The sequence below is a fragment of the Desmodus rotundus genome, chromosome 8 (assembly GCF_022682495.2).
Source record: "Desmodus rotundus isolate HL8 chromosome 8, HLdesRot8A.1, whole genome shotgun sequence".
Classification (NCBI taxonomy): domain Eukaryota; kingdom Metazoa; phylum Chordata; class Mammalia; order Chiroptera; family Phyllostomidae; genus Desmodus; species Desmodus rotundus.
This window is the reverse complement of record NC_071394.1, coordinates 79,917,641-79,935,065: the sequence shown is the minus strand read 5'-3', so window position 1 is coordinate 79,935,065 and position 17,425 is coordinate 79,917,641. Positions and strand designations below refer to the sequence as shown.

The 17,425-nt window shown below is 38.4% G+C and overlaps 1 protein-coding gene across 6 annotated transcripts in view; it reads right to left on the bottom strand.

Moving 5' to 3' along the window:
• LOC123479381 (cadherin-related family member 3) overlaps nt 1-17,425 on the bottom strand; it is a 110,316-nt gene that overhangs the window by 62,618 nt on the left and 30,273 nt on the right. For 4 of the 6 annotated variants that reach the window (XM_045192297.2, XM_045192295.2, XM_045192298.3 and 1 more), the window contains exons 5-7: nt 7,174-7,268; nt 4,844-4,951; nt 519-715 (exon numbers count right to left, since the gene is read on the bottom strand). In XM_045192297.2, the coding sequence (XP_045048232.2) occupies nt 519-715; nt 4,844-4,951; nt 7,174-7,268 (400 nt within the window). Of the gene's footprint in view, nt 1-518; nt 716-4,843; nt 4,952-7,173; nt 7,269-8,885; nt 9,065-17,425 lie in introns of those variants that run through there. The other 2 variants (XM_045192300.2, XM_045192296.2) reach the window with 2 other exon arrangements.

Below are 17,425 nucleotides of genomic sequence, written 5' to 3'. Positions count from 1 at the left end.
AGATATGGATAGGACACTGACAGCACCTACTACAATGGCTCAAACCCGTACATGTGCTAAAAATGACCATCTCCTCTCCTCTCAGCTCCAGAAGTCTTATATACCACATAATCTGATTGATGCCCAGCCTCAACCACAGCTTATTCACTGCGAAGTGAATCACTGACTCTAAAGAGTCCAATCAGATTCTCTCTCACAAAAATTTGGACCTAAAGTGGAACAGAATGATTTGCATATAAGAACATGAGCAGGAATATCATGTAGGGTACAGAGCCAAGACATTCATTCTGTAACAGCCATGAAGAGCCATGTGTTAGTTCATCTGTGGACAAAGAACTGGTCTTGCAGAGTTATTCAATATCTACAGTACTATGTGCTTCTTTGGGGGGTTCTGCAAATGAAGATAATCTGATAACCTACCTTCAAGAAACTCAGTCTTACAGAGGAGACATAATATAAGCAAATGATAAAAATAGCATATAAAAAATATAATTTGCCAAAAACAAATCTCAACCTACCTTTGTCAACTGCAAAGTAAACATTCCATGGATTTAGCTCAAAAGTTAAATCTCCCAAATTATCTTCATCAGTTGCCTGGCATACTCCAATCATTGTCCCAATTGGAATTTCTTCATCCAGGGTGATGTTGACTTTATTATGCAGAGTTGACTTTATAGAAGTAACACTCAAGACACCATTTTCAATATTGGATAAACTTGTTTTAAAAGAAAAGACTATTAGAGTGGTGCTTGTTGGATGTGTATTCTTTTCTACCCCTTAAGGTGGTGGAGAGGTAAGGGGCTAGAGGTAGTAATGATGACAACGGAAACTGACAATGATGTTAATAGCTAACCCAGTTGTTCAGCACTTGCCTATTGTTTAGACACAGTGCTAAGCATTTTTTTCATACTTCCTACTTATTTCTCATAATCCCAAGAAGTAGATACTATTTTCCCCCCACTTTACAGATGTGGAAATTGACCTTTTAAGAAAGCTTATGAGAGTTACTTAACTCTCATAAGTAAATATCAAAGTGGCTGAGATAGGATTTGACCCCAAGCCTCTCTGACTGTAGAGACTGTATGCTTAACCATAGTGTCTTATCCCCTGACAGTAAGAACCAGTGTCTTAAAATTGCTGACCCCAATGTGTTTTTATAAACTACCTGTGTGATCATTTTTGTCACAATTTTTCTTGAAGGTAGTAAGATATAATCTAGCCCACAGGTGGCAAACACAAGGCCCATGGGCCAAATCCGGCCCTCCACCTTGTTTTATCCAGCCAGGCACCTTGTTTCTACCCAGTGGCAGCGCCAAGCTCCTTGCCCCTAGTTAAGGAGTAGTTGCATATATACAGTCCTAAAATTACATTCGGCTCTTTGAAGGCAACCTCGATGTGGCGCCCAGTGAAAATGAGTTTGACACCCCTGATCTAGCCCATTAGACATTAAAAATATATTACACTGACTTCCAGTCAAGATGGAGGTGTAGGTAATTGCTGCTTGCCTCCTCACACAACCACGGCAAAATCACAACTAAAATATAGAACAACCATCATTCAGAGCCATCAGAAATTCAAGCCATGTGGAACTCTGACAACTAAAGAATTAAAGGAACCACATTCATCCAGACAGGTAGGAAGGACAGAGGGGCAGAGATGCAGAGACATGGAATGGGCTGGTCTCAAACCCAGGTGTGGTAGATATAAAATGGAGGGATGTCTCAGGAGAGAGGAATCCTACCACCACATCAGACCAACCAGCCCAGGGTTCCAGTGCCAGGAAGGTAAGTCCCCATAACTTCTGGCTGTAAAAACAAGTGGGGGCTGGGTCAATGGAAGAAACTGCAGAATTCTCAGGCCTCTCCTCTTCAAAGGCCTCACACTACACACGAACTTATTCAGACACACCCCTTCTGGGCTCTAGCACTGGAGCAGCAGCTTGAAGGGCACCAGTGGCATATGGGGAGGAACTGAAGTGTCTGACATCAGGGCACGAACAGAGAGACAGCTTCCTCTCAGAGAGAACTGCAGATAGTGACATTGTACCTTTTCCAAGCCCTCCCTCACACAGATGCAGTGTGGTGGCACCATATTTGAATCTCCATCAACCTGGCTCACATGGTAAGCCCTGCCCTGACAATTACCTCAGGTTCTGCCCCATCCAATTTAAGAGCACACCCAGGAAACTCTCCTCCTTGGTAACAGCGGCTTTTCCATATTAAGGGCTGGGATAGGCGCTGACTCTAGACTTTCCTAAATATGCTCAAACAAGCAGCAGCTGAGCCCAGATCCCCACACCTTTCGCTGAGTAGCCCCAGGCCTGGCACTAGCAGCCGCCATCTACACATTGCTTTATAGTTTACACCAAGGGGCCCCAGACAGAACACAAGTGGAAGCGGACCTTGGCCTGCATCACCCGGGAAACCCCAGAGTCTGTGCACCCAGAGGACAGTTACAAACCACATTGGAGCAACCTCCAATCACCTCCACAAGCCAAAGAGGAAGGTAGTTTCAGGCCAGGGGTCACAGCCAGTCTTACCAGCTATCTGGACTGAGTAAATCCCTCCCATTGACTTGCTGATGGCAATCAAGACTCATTTACATGAGGAGGGAGTACTTGGCCCACCTTGAGTACACAACTGGGAAGATAGGGGAGGCTATGCCACTGGATGCTACAGGACCCCTACTACATTAGGCCATGCTACCAAGACACAGAGTCAAGGCAGCTCTATCTAATACACAGAAACAAACACAGGGAGGCTGCCAAAATGAGGAGACAAAGAAATATGGCCCAAATGAAAGAACAGAACAAAACTCCAGAAAATGAACTAAACAAACTGTTTATAAAGATATTCAAGGAACTCAGTTGGTACTTCAACAGCATAAAAAAACAAGCAGAAATGAAGAATATAATAACTGAAATAAAGAATAATTTATAGGGAATCAACAGTGCAGTGGATGAAGCCAAGAATCAAATCAATGATTGGAACATAAGAAAGAAAAACACATTCAATGTGTACAGCAAGAAAAAAAAAAAGAATCTGAAAAATCAAGTATAGTGTAAGGAGCTTCTGGGACAACTTCAAATGTTCCAACATTCACATCATAGGGGTGCTGGAAGAAGAGAAAGAACAAGAAATTGAAAATCTATTTGAAAAAATAATAAAAGGAAACTTCCCTAATTTGTTGAAGGAAATAGACATGCAAGTGCAGCAAGCAAGATGGACACAAAGAGGCCCACCCTAAGACACATCGTAATTAGAATGCCAAAAGTTAAAGAGTCTAAAAAGCAGCAATAAAAAAGCAGTTAGTTACTTGCAGGGGAGTTTGCATAAGACTGTCAGCTGATTTCTCAATAGAAACTGCAGGCTAGAAGGGATTGGCAAGAATATTCAAAGTGATGAAAAGCAAGGACCTACAACCTACATTATTCTATTCAGCAAAGCTATCATTTAGAATGGAAAGGCAGATAAAGTGCTTCCCAGACAAGGTAAAGCTAAAGGAGTTGATCATCACCAAACCATTATTATATGAAATGTTAAAGAGACTTATTTAAGAAAAAGAAGATCAAAACTATGAATATTAAAATGGCAATAAAACATAACTATCAACAATTGAATCTAAAAAACAAACTAAGCAAACAAGCAGAACAGAAACAAATTATAGATGTGGAGAACACTGGGATGGTGGTCAGTGGGGAGGGGTGTCAGGGAGAGTGGGGGGAAAAGGAGAGGGGTTAAGAAGTACAAATTGGTAGTAACAGAATAGTCAGGGGAATGTTAAGAGCAAGTATAGGAAATGGAGTTGCCAAAGAATTATGTGATCCATGGACATGAACAACAGAGGAAGGATTGCCAGAGGGAGTGGGGAGTGCTGGGTGGAGGTGGGCAAAGGAGGATAAATTGGGACAACTGTAAAAGAAAAACCAAAAAAATAATTAATTAATTAATTAATTAAAAAGAACCAGTGACCTTTCATTCTGTGGGATGACATTCAACTAACTGAGCCACACCATTTAGGGCCATGAATTAGATCTTTAAATTCAGGGAGCAAGTCATCTACCTCTGTCCCCTAGCTCAAGAAATTAGCACTTTAACAGTTGCTATATGAAAGCTTTTCTTTCAGTTAAACCATATGCAAGATAATTTTCAAATGCCTTTTTGTATATCTGCTTCATTGTAACTTCCTCCAAGCTAGCACTGGCCAATAATTTCTTTATTATTTCCTAATTTCATTTTTAATACCTGTGCTTACACTGCACATGTGTATATAGCCAGACACAAAAGTCCACATGGTGTATGATTCCATTTATGTGAAAAGTCCAGAACAAACAAATCCACAGAAATGGGAAGTGGGTTAGTGGTTGCCAGGGGCAGGGGGAGATGGGGGTTTGTAGAGCTACTGCTAATGGGGAAGGGGCTTCTTTCTGGGGTGATGAAATGTTCTGGAATTATTGTAAATAAAGGTGATTGTGGCAGAACCGTACAATTGTACTAAATGCCATTGAATTGTAAACTTTCAAAGAGTAAACTCTAAGGTGTGTGAATTGTATCTCAATAAAGCTGTTACTTTAAAAAATGCCAAAAAATATATATTACACTAATAACATTTTATTCTGTTGCAATTTCAACATGTTTTATACTTTAAAACTATTTTCTTTGCTGTTTTTAAGAATGCCATTTCTTTAGACTCATATCTTAAGTGATTGTTCATATTTTACTGTTTATTTTCCCTCTCAGAAAAGAAACCCATTGCATTCTAATGGAAGTTTATGAATTTCAGAGACTACATCTTCATATCCAATTTTCCAGATCAATTAAAAGAATATGTTTTATTTTCTCACCTGCAGGTAAGAACTGGGTCTTTATTGTTGACATTGATGAGGAAAATCTTTAGATTCCCAGCAGTGAACAGTCCTCCAGGATCAACCACTTTAATAGCTAGTGAGAAACTGATGATGCAACCACACGAAAGACAGTTAAGATTTTACAGTAACTAACAGGCTTTCACAGAAACAGAAACTCTGGGGCTTAACTAACCAGTTAAAACAATTTCATTTAGTTAAATTGTCACTCATACCAGTTATTTTAACAGCTGGAAATGGCTGACACTTAATTATGAACCAAATTAGATAAATCTGTTGAAAAGACAAGCAGGAACTTGGAAAAGTCTGTTAATTCTCCCCAATTAAAAAAAAAAAAGCAAAGTGGACTCCCTAGCCTGGTAGAGCAAGGATATGGCTATGGGCTCTTACCTTTAAACACTGACCTTTCAATACTGCAAACTGATAACAAATGCAAAGGAGTAGGTGGTAAGAATACTTCAAAACAACATAATGGCTATGGGGACATATTAGGAGCATTAGATAACAAAGGGGTGTTATTTAAGCAGAGATGTGTATGGGTTTGAAGGATGAGAGTACTTGGAATGGAGGAAAAATGTATCCTAATGGGAAGATGGTTGTTTGTGTCCATAAACTATGATCTGGACAACGATCCTGATTTGCCAGGATTGCCTTGTTTTAGCTCTGACAGTCCCAGGCAAATCCCAGGAAACTTCTCAGTGCCAGGCAAACCAGGAGAGTTGGTGACCCTCTCAGGAAAAAAAAAAAAAATCTATTCTACCTTGAAATATACTGATAATTGAGGCCAAAACTACTCTTTCCTTTTATCTATCCTAAAAATTGAACCAGTTCTCAATTTTCCTCCTATTTTATAACTTTTTCTACCAGAAGGTGACTATTTTTTAGATAGTTTCATAAGGCCAATTTACTTTTAAGAATAAAGACATATTGAAAATAATTCTGGGACAACCAACAAGAATGTAAGGAATGAGGTGTGGACAGTATTTCACGGCCCCAAAGACATCAAATTACATTTGGTCTGACTGGATGCTTGAAAGTGGGCTGCAAGAGGGCAAGTAAGCAATGAGTTCTTCTAACTCTTGCATCAGCATTTGAACAAGATATTTTGGGGCCCCTATATCTCCTTTGAAGGGAAGAAATTGATAAAAATCAATGAAGCATTCTGAAATGTCTTTCATTCACATTCATAGGTCGACTCGGGGACCCTAAGAACTCTGGAGTTGCAGAGAAAATTAAGATATGATGTTCTCTTTGGAGGACTATAGTAAGTATCCATTATATAACTTTAGCCAAATAATTATTTATTCAAATTCTACAGGCAGAACTTCCATTTCTGTGTCAGCACCTCTGATTTCAGAGACACTGAATAAAGGAAAAGTTTAGTTTTTACTTATCAAGAAAAAAATTAATTTTTAAAACTCTCATTAATGACTTCATTCTCATTTGTTAATGAATCTTAAGATTTATAAATAACTTGAAATGTACATAATCATTTTCCATGAGGAACCAGGTCAAAATTAAAGGAAACTGTGATGAACATTATCCATTTTTCCCAGAACTATTGAGGCTGAATAAATATAGGACACAGGAATTTGGGAGTAAAGGAAAATGGATAAAAATTTTAACAGTTTTTCTACCTCCAAAGTATATAAAGATAATACAAATTTAGGAGAACTCTTCTTCAGCAGACTATATGAAGTCAGCAGGAGAAAGTACATTCTGCTTTTGAACTCTTAGGATATGTACCATCCTTCAACTTTTATGATTAGCAAAAAACTCCTCATGAGAATCAGGAGCTTATTGGGAGGGCTTAATGGTCCATTTGCTTTTCCTGTAAAGTACTTTGATGCAGAACATATGACTGGAAAAGCTGGTAATAGAAACCATTAAAAAATAGAAATAATAACTATAAACCAATGGCTCCCCACTTGGCACATGTAGAGGAAATAGGAGGAAATGTCAGACAATTAACTTTTCAAAGTTGCTGGATTACATTGTGAATGAATTTTGTGTCCCAGGTGGCCAGAGAGAAGTCCCTACCAACTTCTACCTCAGGTCAGAAACACGACCACTGACATCACATCAATGTTTGGCTCTGGGGACAACAGATAACAAAACAGTTATATCTAGTACCTAAAGTAAAAATTGTGCAAATATAGTTTGGGTGATGATTTCATATTTAAGGCAATGACAACAGCACCTTCACTTAGGAGTCCATAAAGGCCATCGGGGGAAACCATTCTGGCAGAAGGAAATATGAAACAGAGGGCAGACATTTTGGTTAATGAAAAGCCAGCAGCTGTATTTACCTTCTAGCTCCCCTCTCAAAATCAAAAGCTGCTGCTGTGGAAATGGTTCCAGTGCTGTCAATTGTGAAGCCAGAGCCCTCCGGGGAAAGGGAATACTGTTTATTGGAGAGTAAAAAGAAGGCAAAATATTACAGAGACACCAACAAGTTCCCTAGGCAGATGGTGTACACCAAGAACCTGGCCTGAAATCTCTTTGTGCTCTGGGCCCTCCTGCCCGCCCTGTGTACAACAGGTGCTTGTTCAACATTTGCCAATAGCAATGATGATGAAATTATACTCCATTCAACTGACTCCAGACCAGACAACCTACCCTTAAATATTACAAATTAATTTTCCTAACTTCTTACATTAAATATGGTACCTGAACATTTCTCACTTATAAGACTTCACTCAAAGCTAAAATTAAAAGGAGCTACATTTACAGAAGTAAGCTGACTGTACAATGAGAACCCAGAAGTTACTTTGTTTGTTTTGTGGTTCTGAAGATATGTTTTTTGGGGGGAGGGGGTAATGTTAAGAGACAGGGGGATGTAGAGGGAAAAAGTAAAATCCTGGAACATCTGTTCATCTAATTTTCTGTGGGATAAATAGGTACTGGCAATGCTTTATCAAGTTGTTTTTTCTTAGTGTCCCATTGACTTTCATTCATACTATCTTCCAGTTAGTTTGTTAATGCTTCGAATACATGCTGTCTGTTAATTGTCACAACTCTGTGATAGGTACTCATGTTATCCCTATTTCACAGATAGCACTGAGGCTTAAAAAAATCAAGTGGTTTGCCTCCAGTGTAAGAACTGAGCTTTTAGTCATTTTACATAATGCGTCTTGGCTCACCACATCTCATCCCTAAGAGGAACTTTTGCCAAAGAGGAAAAGTGAGGTCATTTCCAGGTGAGGTGAGAGTCAAATGATTAGAAGAAGCCCGGGGCAAAAGTCCATTCGAGGATTAATATCAGGAGTTAATATACCGAGTGCTACTGAATAAATAATTGTATAGACACAAAGATAATTTAATAGAGAAGATTAAACCCAGAAGGTTTGCAAGGCAACCTAAAAATTGTTTGGAAAAATTAATGACCTTTTAATTTATCGATTTTGTGATGAATCATGATGTCCTGATTAATTTAAATTCATACCATCCATTTCTGCTTTTAATAAATAAGATGAAATTGATTTCTGCTTTTTTTTTTTGTAGAACAATGCTGTGGGATATTAGCATTCAGGAACAGTAGGAAAATCCATCACATATTTTACTTTTAGAGTAAACACAGGAATAAAAATGCCCGTTTCATGGCTCACAAGCACTAGGTCTCATTATATATAAATGTATATAATTATATTTAAGTCACCCACATTTATGTTTGTAGCCACTCAAAATTTGCAGTTCCCAATTTCATTTCAGTATTACATGGTTGTCAGCAAGTTTGGGGGATGGGGGAAACATATATTGAAAAGCTGTATTTTTGTGATGTTTAATTTTTCATAAAATGAGATAGTCCTTTAAAAAAATTGATGGCACTGATATGCACAATGTCTGTGTGCTGTTGTTGTTCAAGGAAGGTTGGAGCTGGCAGTTGCTAGGCAGCCAGAACCATTGCTGGGAAAGCCACCTAAATGAAGGATCCCCTGAATAGGAAGGCAGTCCAAGGGACAAGAAATTAACTCTCTGTGGGGCCAAGCAACTTAAATTCATTCCCCATCCTCCAATTTACCTGCAATAACACCATCAACTGGTAAGGAGTTATCTGGGCCATAAGAATAACAATGGCAGTCCCATTCCCAGGATCCAGGGTGTGTCAACAGCTCACAGAAGAGATTGTGGGGTCAGGGGAGCCTTGGGTCCTGCTGGATGGACTTATCTTCAAAATCCAGCTTCTCCGAAAGACTTGTTCATGACATTTGCTCTCAGAGAAACTCCGGAATTGGAAATGTCAGAGCTTGAACTGCAGGACTGCAAGGAGAGCTGGGGCCTTGGGGCTTTGAGATCAGCCTCGCAGGGACTTCAGCTGGGTTCCCTGTGTCCTTAGCATCAGTCACAATAAAAACAACTGCAGTGGCTGCCATTCACTCTGTTCCAGATTCTGTGCTCAGCATCTTCCTGAATTCTCTCATGTAACCCTTAAAATGGTGCTATGAGATTGCACTCTTCTCAGCCCCATCTTACAGGTGGGAAACTGAGGCTTATAAACGTTAAGGAAACAGTCCAAAACACATAACCAGTGACTGGTTATGCTGAAAACCACACCCAGGTCTTTCTCACTCCAGAGCCATTGTGTTTCTTTCTCCATCTTCCTGCGAGAACGGTGATAAGTGTGTTTTTTTTTTAAACATTATATTTAAAATTGTTTTAAAATGTTTTGTGTGGAGTTTAAGGGAATTTAGTTGATGAAGATATAGAAACAGAAAAACTCAGTGTTGCTTTTTACAAAGGAAAAGAAGGGAGAGGAGGAAAGAGGAGGGGAGTCAGGCTAGGCTAAGATGGACCCCTGAGAAACTTCCAAAATTTGAAAGTCCACAGAGGAGGATAAACCAGGAAAGAAAATTAAAAAAAGAGGTGTCATAAAGGTAATTAAAAAAAGAGTTTATTATCCCAGAATACTAATAATACTGCCTAATTTTTTTAGTATTATCTGCCAAACACTATTCTAAGCCCTTTACATGCATGACCTCATTTAATCTTCATAATAGACCTGAGGTAAGTCCTATTAACCTTACTACAAATAAAGAAACTGAGGCACAAAGGGGTTAAGAGGCTTGTCCAAGGCCACAGAGCCAGAATGTGGTAAAACATAAATTTTAACCTAGGCTAACTGACATTAGAATTTCAGTCTTATGCTGATATACTGTATTTAATCTGTTAGTTTGACCCAAAGTAATATTTTCTTGAAGGAATTAGTATATATGTATGATCTGAGCTAAATTTTTTTCTTTTCTTTTTTTTAATTATTTTATTGTTGTTCAATTACAGTTGTCTGCATTTTCCCCCCATCACTCACCCCCCACCCCAGCCAAACCCACCTCCCCCGACCCCCCCCCCCACCTCCACCCTTCCCCTGGGTTTTATCCGTGTGTCCTTTATGGTAGTTCCTGAAAACCTCCCCCCCTCCCCCCCTCCCCTCTGGCAATTGTTAAGATTGTTCTTAACTTCAATGTCTCTGGTTATATTTTGTTTGCTTTTTTCTTCTGTTAATTATGTTCCAGTTAAAGGTGAGATCATATATAACAAAATATTCTGTGAGTTTTATAAAACACAAATACTGACTAATTATTGATCACCTACAAAATATTTTCATAGGGATATATTTTCAAGAAAATATTTTTAAACTATAAACACAGATACGATTCTAAACTAAACATTAATTATGCTCATATAATCCTGCATTTTAGTCCTAGGCCTATACAGAAAGTAATAGTACCTCATCCTGAGCATGTTCTTCAACAGAAGCATCATGATATGCACCTTGCCCTTGAAAGCCTTGAAGTTTCATGTGAGATACTTTTTACTTTCCTCCAAGTATTAGGGCACTCTCTTACATTAACTTTATAAACAAAAGGAATAGTTTGCTACCTATATACTTACACTGGACTGTTAGAGCCCTCATTTTTCCTAGAAGAAAGCCTTACTAACCATATCTAATACCTTGTCCAATGGCTAATTAAAGTTAGAGACCCCTATGCAAGCATTCATGTCACTAAATTTGCAGAATGAACAGAGATTCAGCCTCCGAATTCTTCTCAACACTCCTGAGAGCCTCAAATCATCAATGAGAGAGGTATGCAAGTTTATTTTTTAATATATTTTATTCTTTTTTTTAAGTGTTTTGGGGCTATTTATAGCTTATGCTATTACAGCATGACTTGGTGACGATGAACGCCTTTAACTTGACCGTTTTCCCCATTTTTCCCCCTTTATCACCCCTCTGCTCTGCCCCTCCCAGCCCTCCAGCATTCCCCCACCCTTAGTTCATGTCCATGGGTTGTACATATAAGTTCTTTGAGTCCTCTTTTTCCTATACCATTTTTTGTCTCTCCCTGTCTATTTTATGGCTGCTAATTATGCTTCTTCTTTCGAGTACCTTACCCCCCTATTCCTCCCTTCCCCCTCCCCACTGAAATCTCTCCATGTGAGGTCCATTTCTCTGATTCTGTTCCTGTTCTAGTTGTTTGCTTAGTTTTTGTTTTCATTGGTTTTCTTTTCTTTTAGGTTCATTTGTTGATAGTTGTGAGCTTGTTGTCATTTTACTGTTCATAGTTTTGACCTTCTTTTTCTTATATAAGTCCCTTAAACATTTCACATAATAAGGACTTTGTGATGATGAACTCCTTTAACTTGACCTTATCTGGGAAGCACTTTATTTGTCCATCTATTTTAAATGAAAGCTTGCTGGATAGAGTAATCTTGGATGTAGGTACTTGCCCTTTCATGACTCAGAATACTTCTTTCCAGCCCCTTCTTGCCTGAAAGGTTTCTTTTGAGAAATCAGCTGATAGCCTTATGGGCACTCCTTTATAGGTAACTCTCTCCTCTTGCTTCTTTTCGGATTCTTTCTTTACATTTAATCCTGGGTAACTTAATGATGATGTGCCTTGGTGTGTTCCTCTTTGGGTCCAACTTCTTTGGTACTCTTTGGGCTTCCTGGACTTCTTGGTAGTGTATTTCTGTTGCCAGGTTAGGGAAGTTCTCCTTCATTATGTTTTCAAATAAGTTTTCATTTCTTGCTCTTCTTCTTCTCCTTCTGGCACCCCTATGATTTGGACGTTGGAATGTTTAAAGTTGTCTGGGAGGTTCCTAAGCTTCTCCTCATTTTTTTGAATTCTTGTTTCTTCATTCTGTTCTGTTTGAACGTTTATTTCTTCCTTCTGCTCCAAATTCTTGATTTGAGTCCTGGCTTCCCTTCCTTCCTGTTGGTTCCCTTTATTTCAATTTTCATAGCCTTCACTTTTTCTTCTTATTTTGCAAGCATACTCAACCATTTCTGTGAGCATCCTGACTACCAGTGTTTTGAACTCTGTTTCTGATAGGTTGGCTATCTCTTCATTGCTTAGTTGTATTTTATTTCTGGAGCTTTGATCTGTCCTTTCACTTGGGCCATATTTTTTGTCCTGGCATGCCTATTATGTAGTAAGGGGTAGAGCCTTAGGTATTTTTCAGGCAGGGCAACCCATGTGGCTGCATTGTGGTGCTGTATGTGGGGGAGGGGTCAAAGAGGGAACAGTGTCACTTGCTTAGCTCTCAGTTGGCTTTCAGTCACTTCCTCTGCTACCCACAAGCAAATTGGGCCCTTCTGGTGCTGATTCTAAGGTGGGTGGTTTTGTGTACATTCTAGGACCTGTGGGTCTCTCTAATGAACTCTCCTGTGAGTCTGGGAGTTTCTCCCACTGTCTCAACCCCCACAGGTTTTTTAAGTCACAGGTTTTGAGGCCCTATTTCCCTGCCCTGGAACCCTAGGTTGCGAGGTCTGTCTTGCTCCCCAGTTGTTCCTCCTGGTTTATCCACACAAAAATGTGGGAATGCCTACCCCAGTCCTTCAGCCACCACCTTGCCATGAGTCCTCTCCACCCTGGCTGCTGGTCTCCACCCCTCCTACTGGTCTGGATGAATGTTTCTTCTTTAACTCCTTGGTTGTCATACTTCCATACAATTCGATTTTCTGGCACTTCTGGTTATTTTTTGTTTTTAAATTTCTTGTCTTTCTTTTGGTTGTGCAAGGAGGCAAAGTGTATCTACCTATGCCTCCATCTTGGCCAGAAATCGAGGTATGCAAGTTTAAACTAATCTGCTTTCTCTGGCTAAGCCAGATGTTCCCAGTGGACTTACCTAAGTGTTTATTCCACATCCAAAAACTGCTACAGCATTTGCAAAGCTAACTTTACAAAGCTTTTTGCAATGTTTCTCAGCCTGTGGCTCATGGATGGACCACCCACACATTAAAAACCTTCATCCATGAGTTAATTGTTAAAGCTGGATAATTCAATGGTATTCATTATACTGTTCTCTCTACTTATATATGTGTGAAACATTCAGTTTTGTCAGATATGCAGACCTAATGGATTTAGAATAGCTGGGGTAGGGAGGCCTGGGAATGTGAATATATAACAACAGGCTAACCAGAGTGATTTTTATGTACTCTACAGTTGGTTTCTTAAAAGTGATTCTTAACCTTGGCAACAGATTTACCTGGGGAGCTTTAAACATGCTAATGTCCAGGCCACACCTGAAAGTAATGGAATCAGAATCTCTGGGGGTACAACCTTGGTGTCTGTGTTTTTTTAATTACACAGATGCTCCTGCCACTCAGTGGCCTGATGTTTTGGGATCTGGCTTAAAGGTTCCTCAGAAACAGATCCAGAAGTGAAAATTTGTGTGCAAGTGACTTGTTAATTATGTACTCTGGGAAAATCAGGGTAGAAGTAGGGAATCCAGACTAGGAAGGGGAGGAAGTCAAGCCAGAGTGCCACCTCAAAGTCCACATAGGCAGTGTCAGCCTTATCCCACCAGGAGTTGCAGAGTGGATCTTATGCCTCACAGCCATTCCCTACCCAAGGAAAAGGAGAGAGGGTTTTCCTGCTCCTCACCTTTCATCCAGTGGTTAAGGGTTACCCCAGAAAGAGGTAAATTCACAGGTACTTCTGGCTCTGTGAAGTACAGGAAAAGTCCAAGGATAGGCCCTGGCTGGTGTGGTTCAGTGGATTGAGTGCTGGCCTGCAAACAAAAAGGTCACTGGTTTGATTCCCAGTCAGGACACATGCCTGGGTTGCAGGCCAGGTCCCCAGTAAGGGGCGCGTGAGAGGCAACTGTACATTGATGTTTCTCTCCCTCTCTTTCTCCTTCCATTCCCCTCTCTCTAAAAATAAATAAATAAAATATTTAAAAAGAAGACAAACTAATTAGTTTCTTTAAAAAAAAAAAAAAGAAAGAAAAGTCCAAGGACAGTCTTCCTGTTAATGAAGGAAGTCAAAGCACAGTGAAGGTAGAGAAAGCAGGGGGCACCACACAGAAATGCTATAGAGGTCTCCAAGGAGACTGGGAAGAGCATGGATATGACCCACCACGTCCTTCATTACAGCAACTAAAAGCAGTTGTTTGGCTGAATTATGCCAAAAGGCGGAGTTAGTTATCACATTAAGACACTGGTCACCTTATTTGTGAGTAACATTCAATTCTGTCCCATATTCTTTGACAACTCTGATAACAAGTAGGCTTCATTTTAACTCTGAATTGTTTGGTAAGGACTAGCTGGTGCATCATAGCAAGAAAAACTCTGAGCTCAGGTTGGAAAAGTACCATGTTCAATTAGTGATGCCCACCACAAGCAAATGAGAGTGCAACCAGTACTTTTAGAGAATTTTAGTGTCTAAAGGACCATTAGGATGCCTGGGAGCTCTTTGAAAATACTGATGGCTGGGCTTCACTTCCAGAGATTATGATTTAATTAGTCTGAGGGGACCCTGGCATCTGTGTTTTGTTAAAAGCATCTCAGGGGATTCTGTCAGAAGAAGCAGAGTAACATTCAGTATGAATCGCCATGCTATTTCCTAGGAAATATTTTCAGGCATGCTTTAAAATAATGAAATAAATTCTCCATAAAACAAATGTTTTATTTATAATTACTTTCTTAGTCTCATGAAAGTGTCTTTTTAAATATGAATAGCAGAATATATTGTCCTTTATAAGGGTTAGTCATCACCAACTCTTCATTTGCCTTGTGTAAATAAACTTTTGATTCTTGTCACATATCCTTTAAATAATTACATGTTGGTGTGTATATCTCTGTAAGATAATAACCTTTACCTATGAAAAACATTGCTGTGATATATACATTTGCAATTTGGAAGGCAAAATAATAATTTATCATGTGATTGTTCAGTGTTACTGCTTTTTACATGGTCATTTTGCAATAGCATGACTACTGGTTACAGTATGTTACAAACTTGCATGCCACCTTGTGGAGGGTGGTGCAAGTTGTGCAAATATGAAGAAAACACTCCCCTGAAATATTAAAAATTTGACTGTGGTTTCCTCTGTACCTCTGGCTTTCATGCAGAGAGTAAAGATTACTTTCTGGATAAATAGAGCCTTTCTTAAAATCAGTTTTTCTCCAATTATATATGATTTCAAGAAAAATTGTTCTTTATCTTGAATACCCCAGATAATTGCCTCAGTTCTCAAATTTATTTGGCTAGTACATGCCTAAACTAAAAGATACTTCTCCACATAACAGAATTTCCAATAATATAATAGTATATTGTCTGATTTAAACTTTTCCCCTCTTTCTCTTGGTGTCACAAAGAGATGAAATTTTAAGGTGATGTTACGGTTGAAAATCAAGCCATGTGGGGCAACTCGAATAAATCTTTAGGATAAATAGCCAAAAGATATCGTAGTTCTATTTTTAATTTTTTGAGGAACCTCCATGCTGTTTTCCATAGCAGCTGAACCATTATGCCTTCCCATCAACAATGCACAAGATTTCCAATTTTTCCACATCCTTGCCAACACTTGCTGTCATTTTTTTTTTTAAATTATAGCCATACTGATGTGTGAGGTGATATATATTGTGGTTTTGGTTTCCATTTCCTTGATATTTTCAGGTATACTTTAAAATAATGAGAAAAACTCTCCAAAAAACAAATGTTTTATTTATAATTCCTTTCTTAGTCTCATAAAAATATCTTTTTAAACATGAATAGCAGAATACAGTGTCCTTTATAAGGGTTAGCCATCAATATTGATAGTAGCGATATTGAGCATTTTTTCATATACTTTGTGGCCATTGACATGTCTTCTTTGGAGAATTGTCTTTTCAAGTCCTTGGCTCATTTTTTAATTGGATTATTAGTTAGTTGTTTGTTTGTGTTTGCTATTGAGTTATGGGAGTTCCTTATACATTTTGGAATGTAACCTCATTGATAGCTGATGGTTTGCCAATATTTTCTACCATCCTGTAGGTTGCCTTTTCATTCTATTGATTATTCCTTTTGCTGTAGTCCCACTTGCCTATTTTTGCTTTTGTTGCCTGTGGTTTTGTTGTCATATCCATGAAATCAAAGACCAGTGTCATGAAGCTTTTCTATGTTTTCTTCTAGGAGCTTTACAGTTTCAGATCTTACACTAAGGTCTTTAATCCATTTTGAGTTGATTATTATGTATGGTATAAAATAAGAGTTCAGTTTCATTCTTTTGTATGTGAATATCCACTATTTCAGCGCCATTTATTCTGCAGACTGTTCTTCCCCCATCATATATTCTTAGTACCTTTATCAAAATCAGTTGACTATATATTTATAGATGTACTTAAGAGCTTTCTAGTCTATTCCGTTTGTCTCTATGTCTGTCTTTATACCATATTACTTTGTACCATATTGCTTTGATTTTCTTTATAATGAATTTTGATACAGGAAGTGTGATGCTTCCAGCTTTGTATTTCTTTCTCAAGGTTGTTGTGGGTATTTATGGCCTATTGCAGTTCCATATGAATTTTAGAATTATTTTTCTATTTCTGTAAAAAAAAATTGCCATTGGGATTTTGATAGGGACTGCATTGAATTTGTAGAATTGAAATCAGGATCTTGAAAAGATATTGGCCCTCCAAAATCACAGCATTTTTCACACTAGCCAAATGTAGAAACAACCTAAATGTCTATTGACAGATAAAGAAAATATGGTATATACATACAATGGAATATTATTAAGCCTTTAAAAATAAGGAAATACTGCAATATACTACAAAATGGATAAATCTTGAGGGCATATACTAAGTGAAATAAGCAGGTTCAAAAGTACAAATACTGCATGATTCCACTTACACAGGATGCAAAGATGCAGAGAGCAAAATGGTTGCCAGTAGCAAGCAGGAGGGGGAAATAGGGAGTAGCTAATCAGAGAGTTTAAATCTTTAGTAATGAGAGATGAGTAAGTTCTGGAGTTCTGTTGTAAAATCTTGTGCTTATAGCTAATAATATTATAATGTACACTTAAAAATTGTTGAGACTTTATATTAAATGGTCCTACCAAATAAATTTTAAATTTAAAAAAATGAAATGAACATTCAAGTTATCCTACAAACATTTCTTGAAAGTCGTCCATGAATCAAGAAGAATGAGACAACTGCCTATTTATGTGAAGGAAAAACACAAATTCAGATAATACAATTTTATGAGAATTGACATGTCTACACTACAACAAACTAATTAGGTAAAAGTAAATCCTTCCCTTGCTATGTTAATTGACATCAAGCAACCAAAAAAAAGT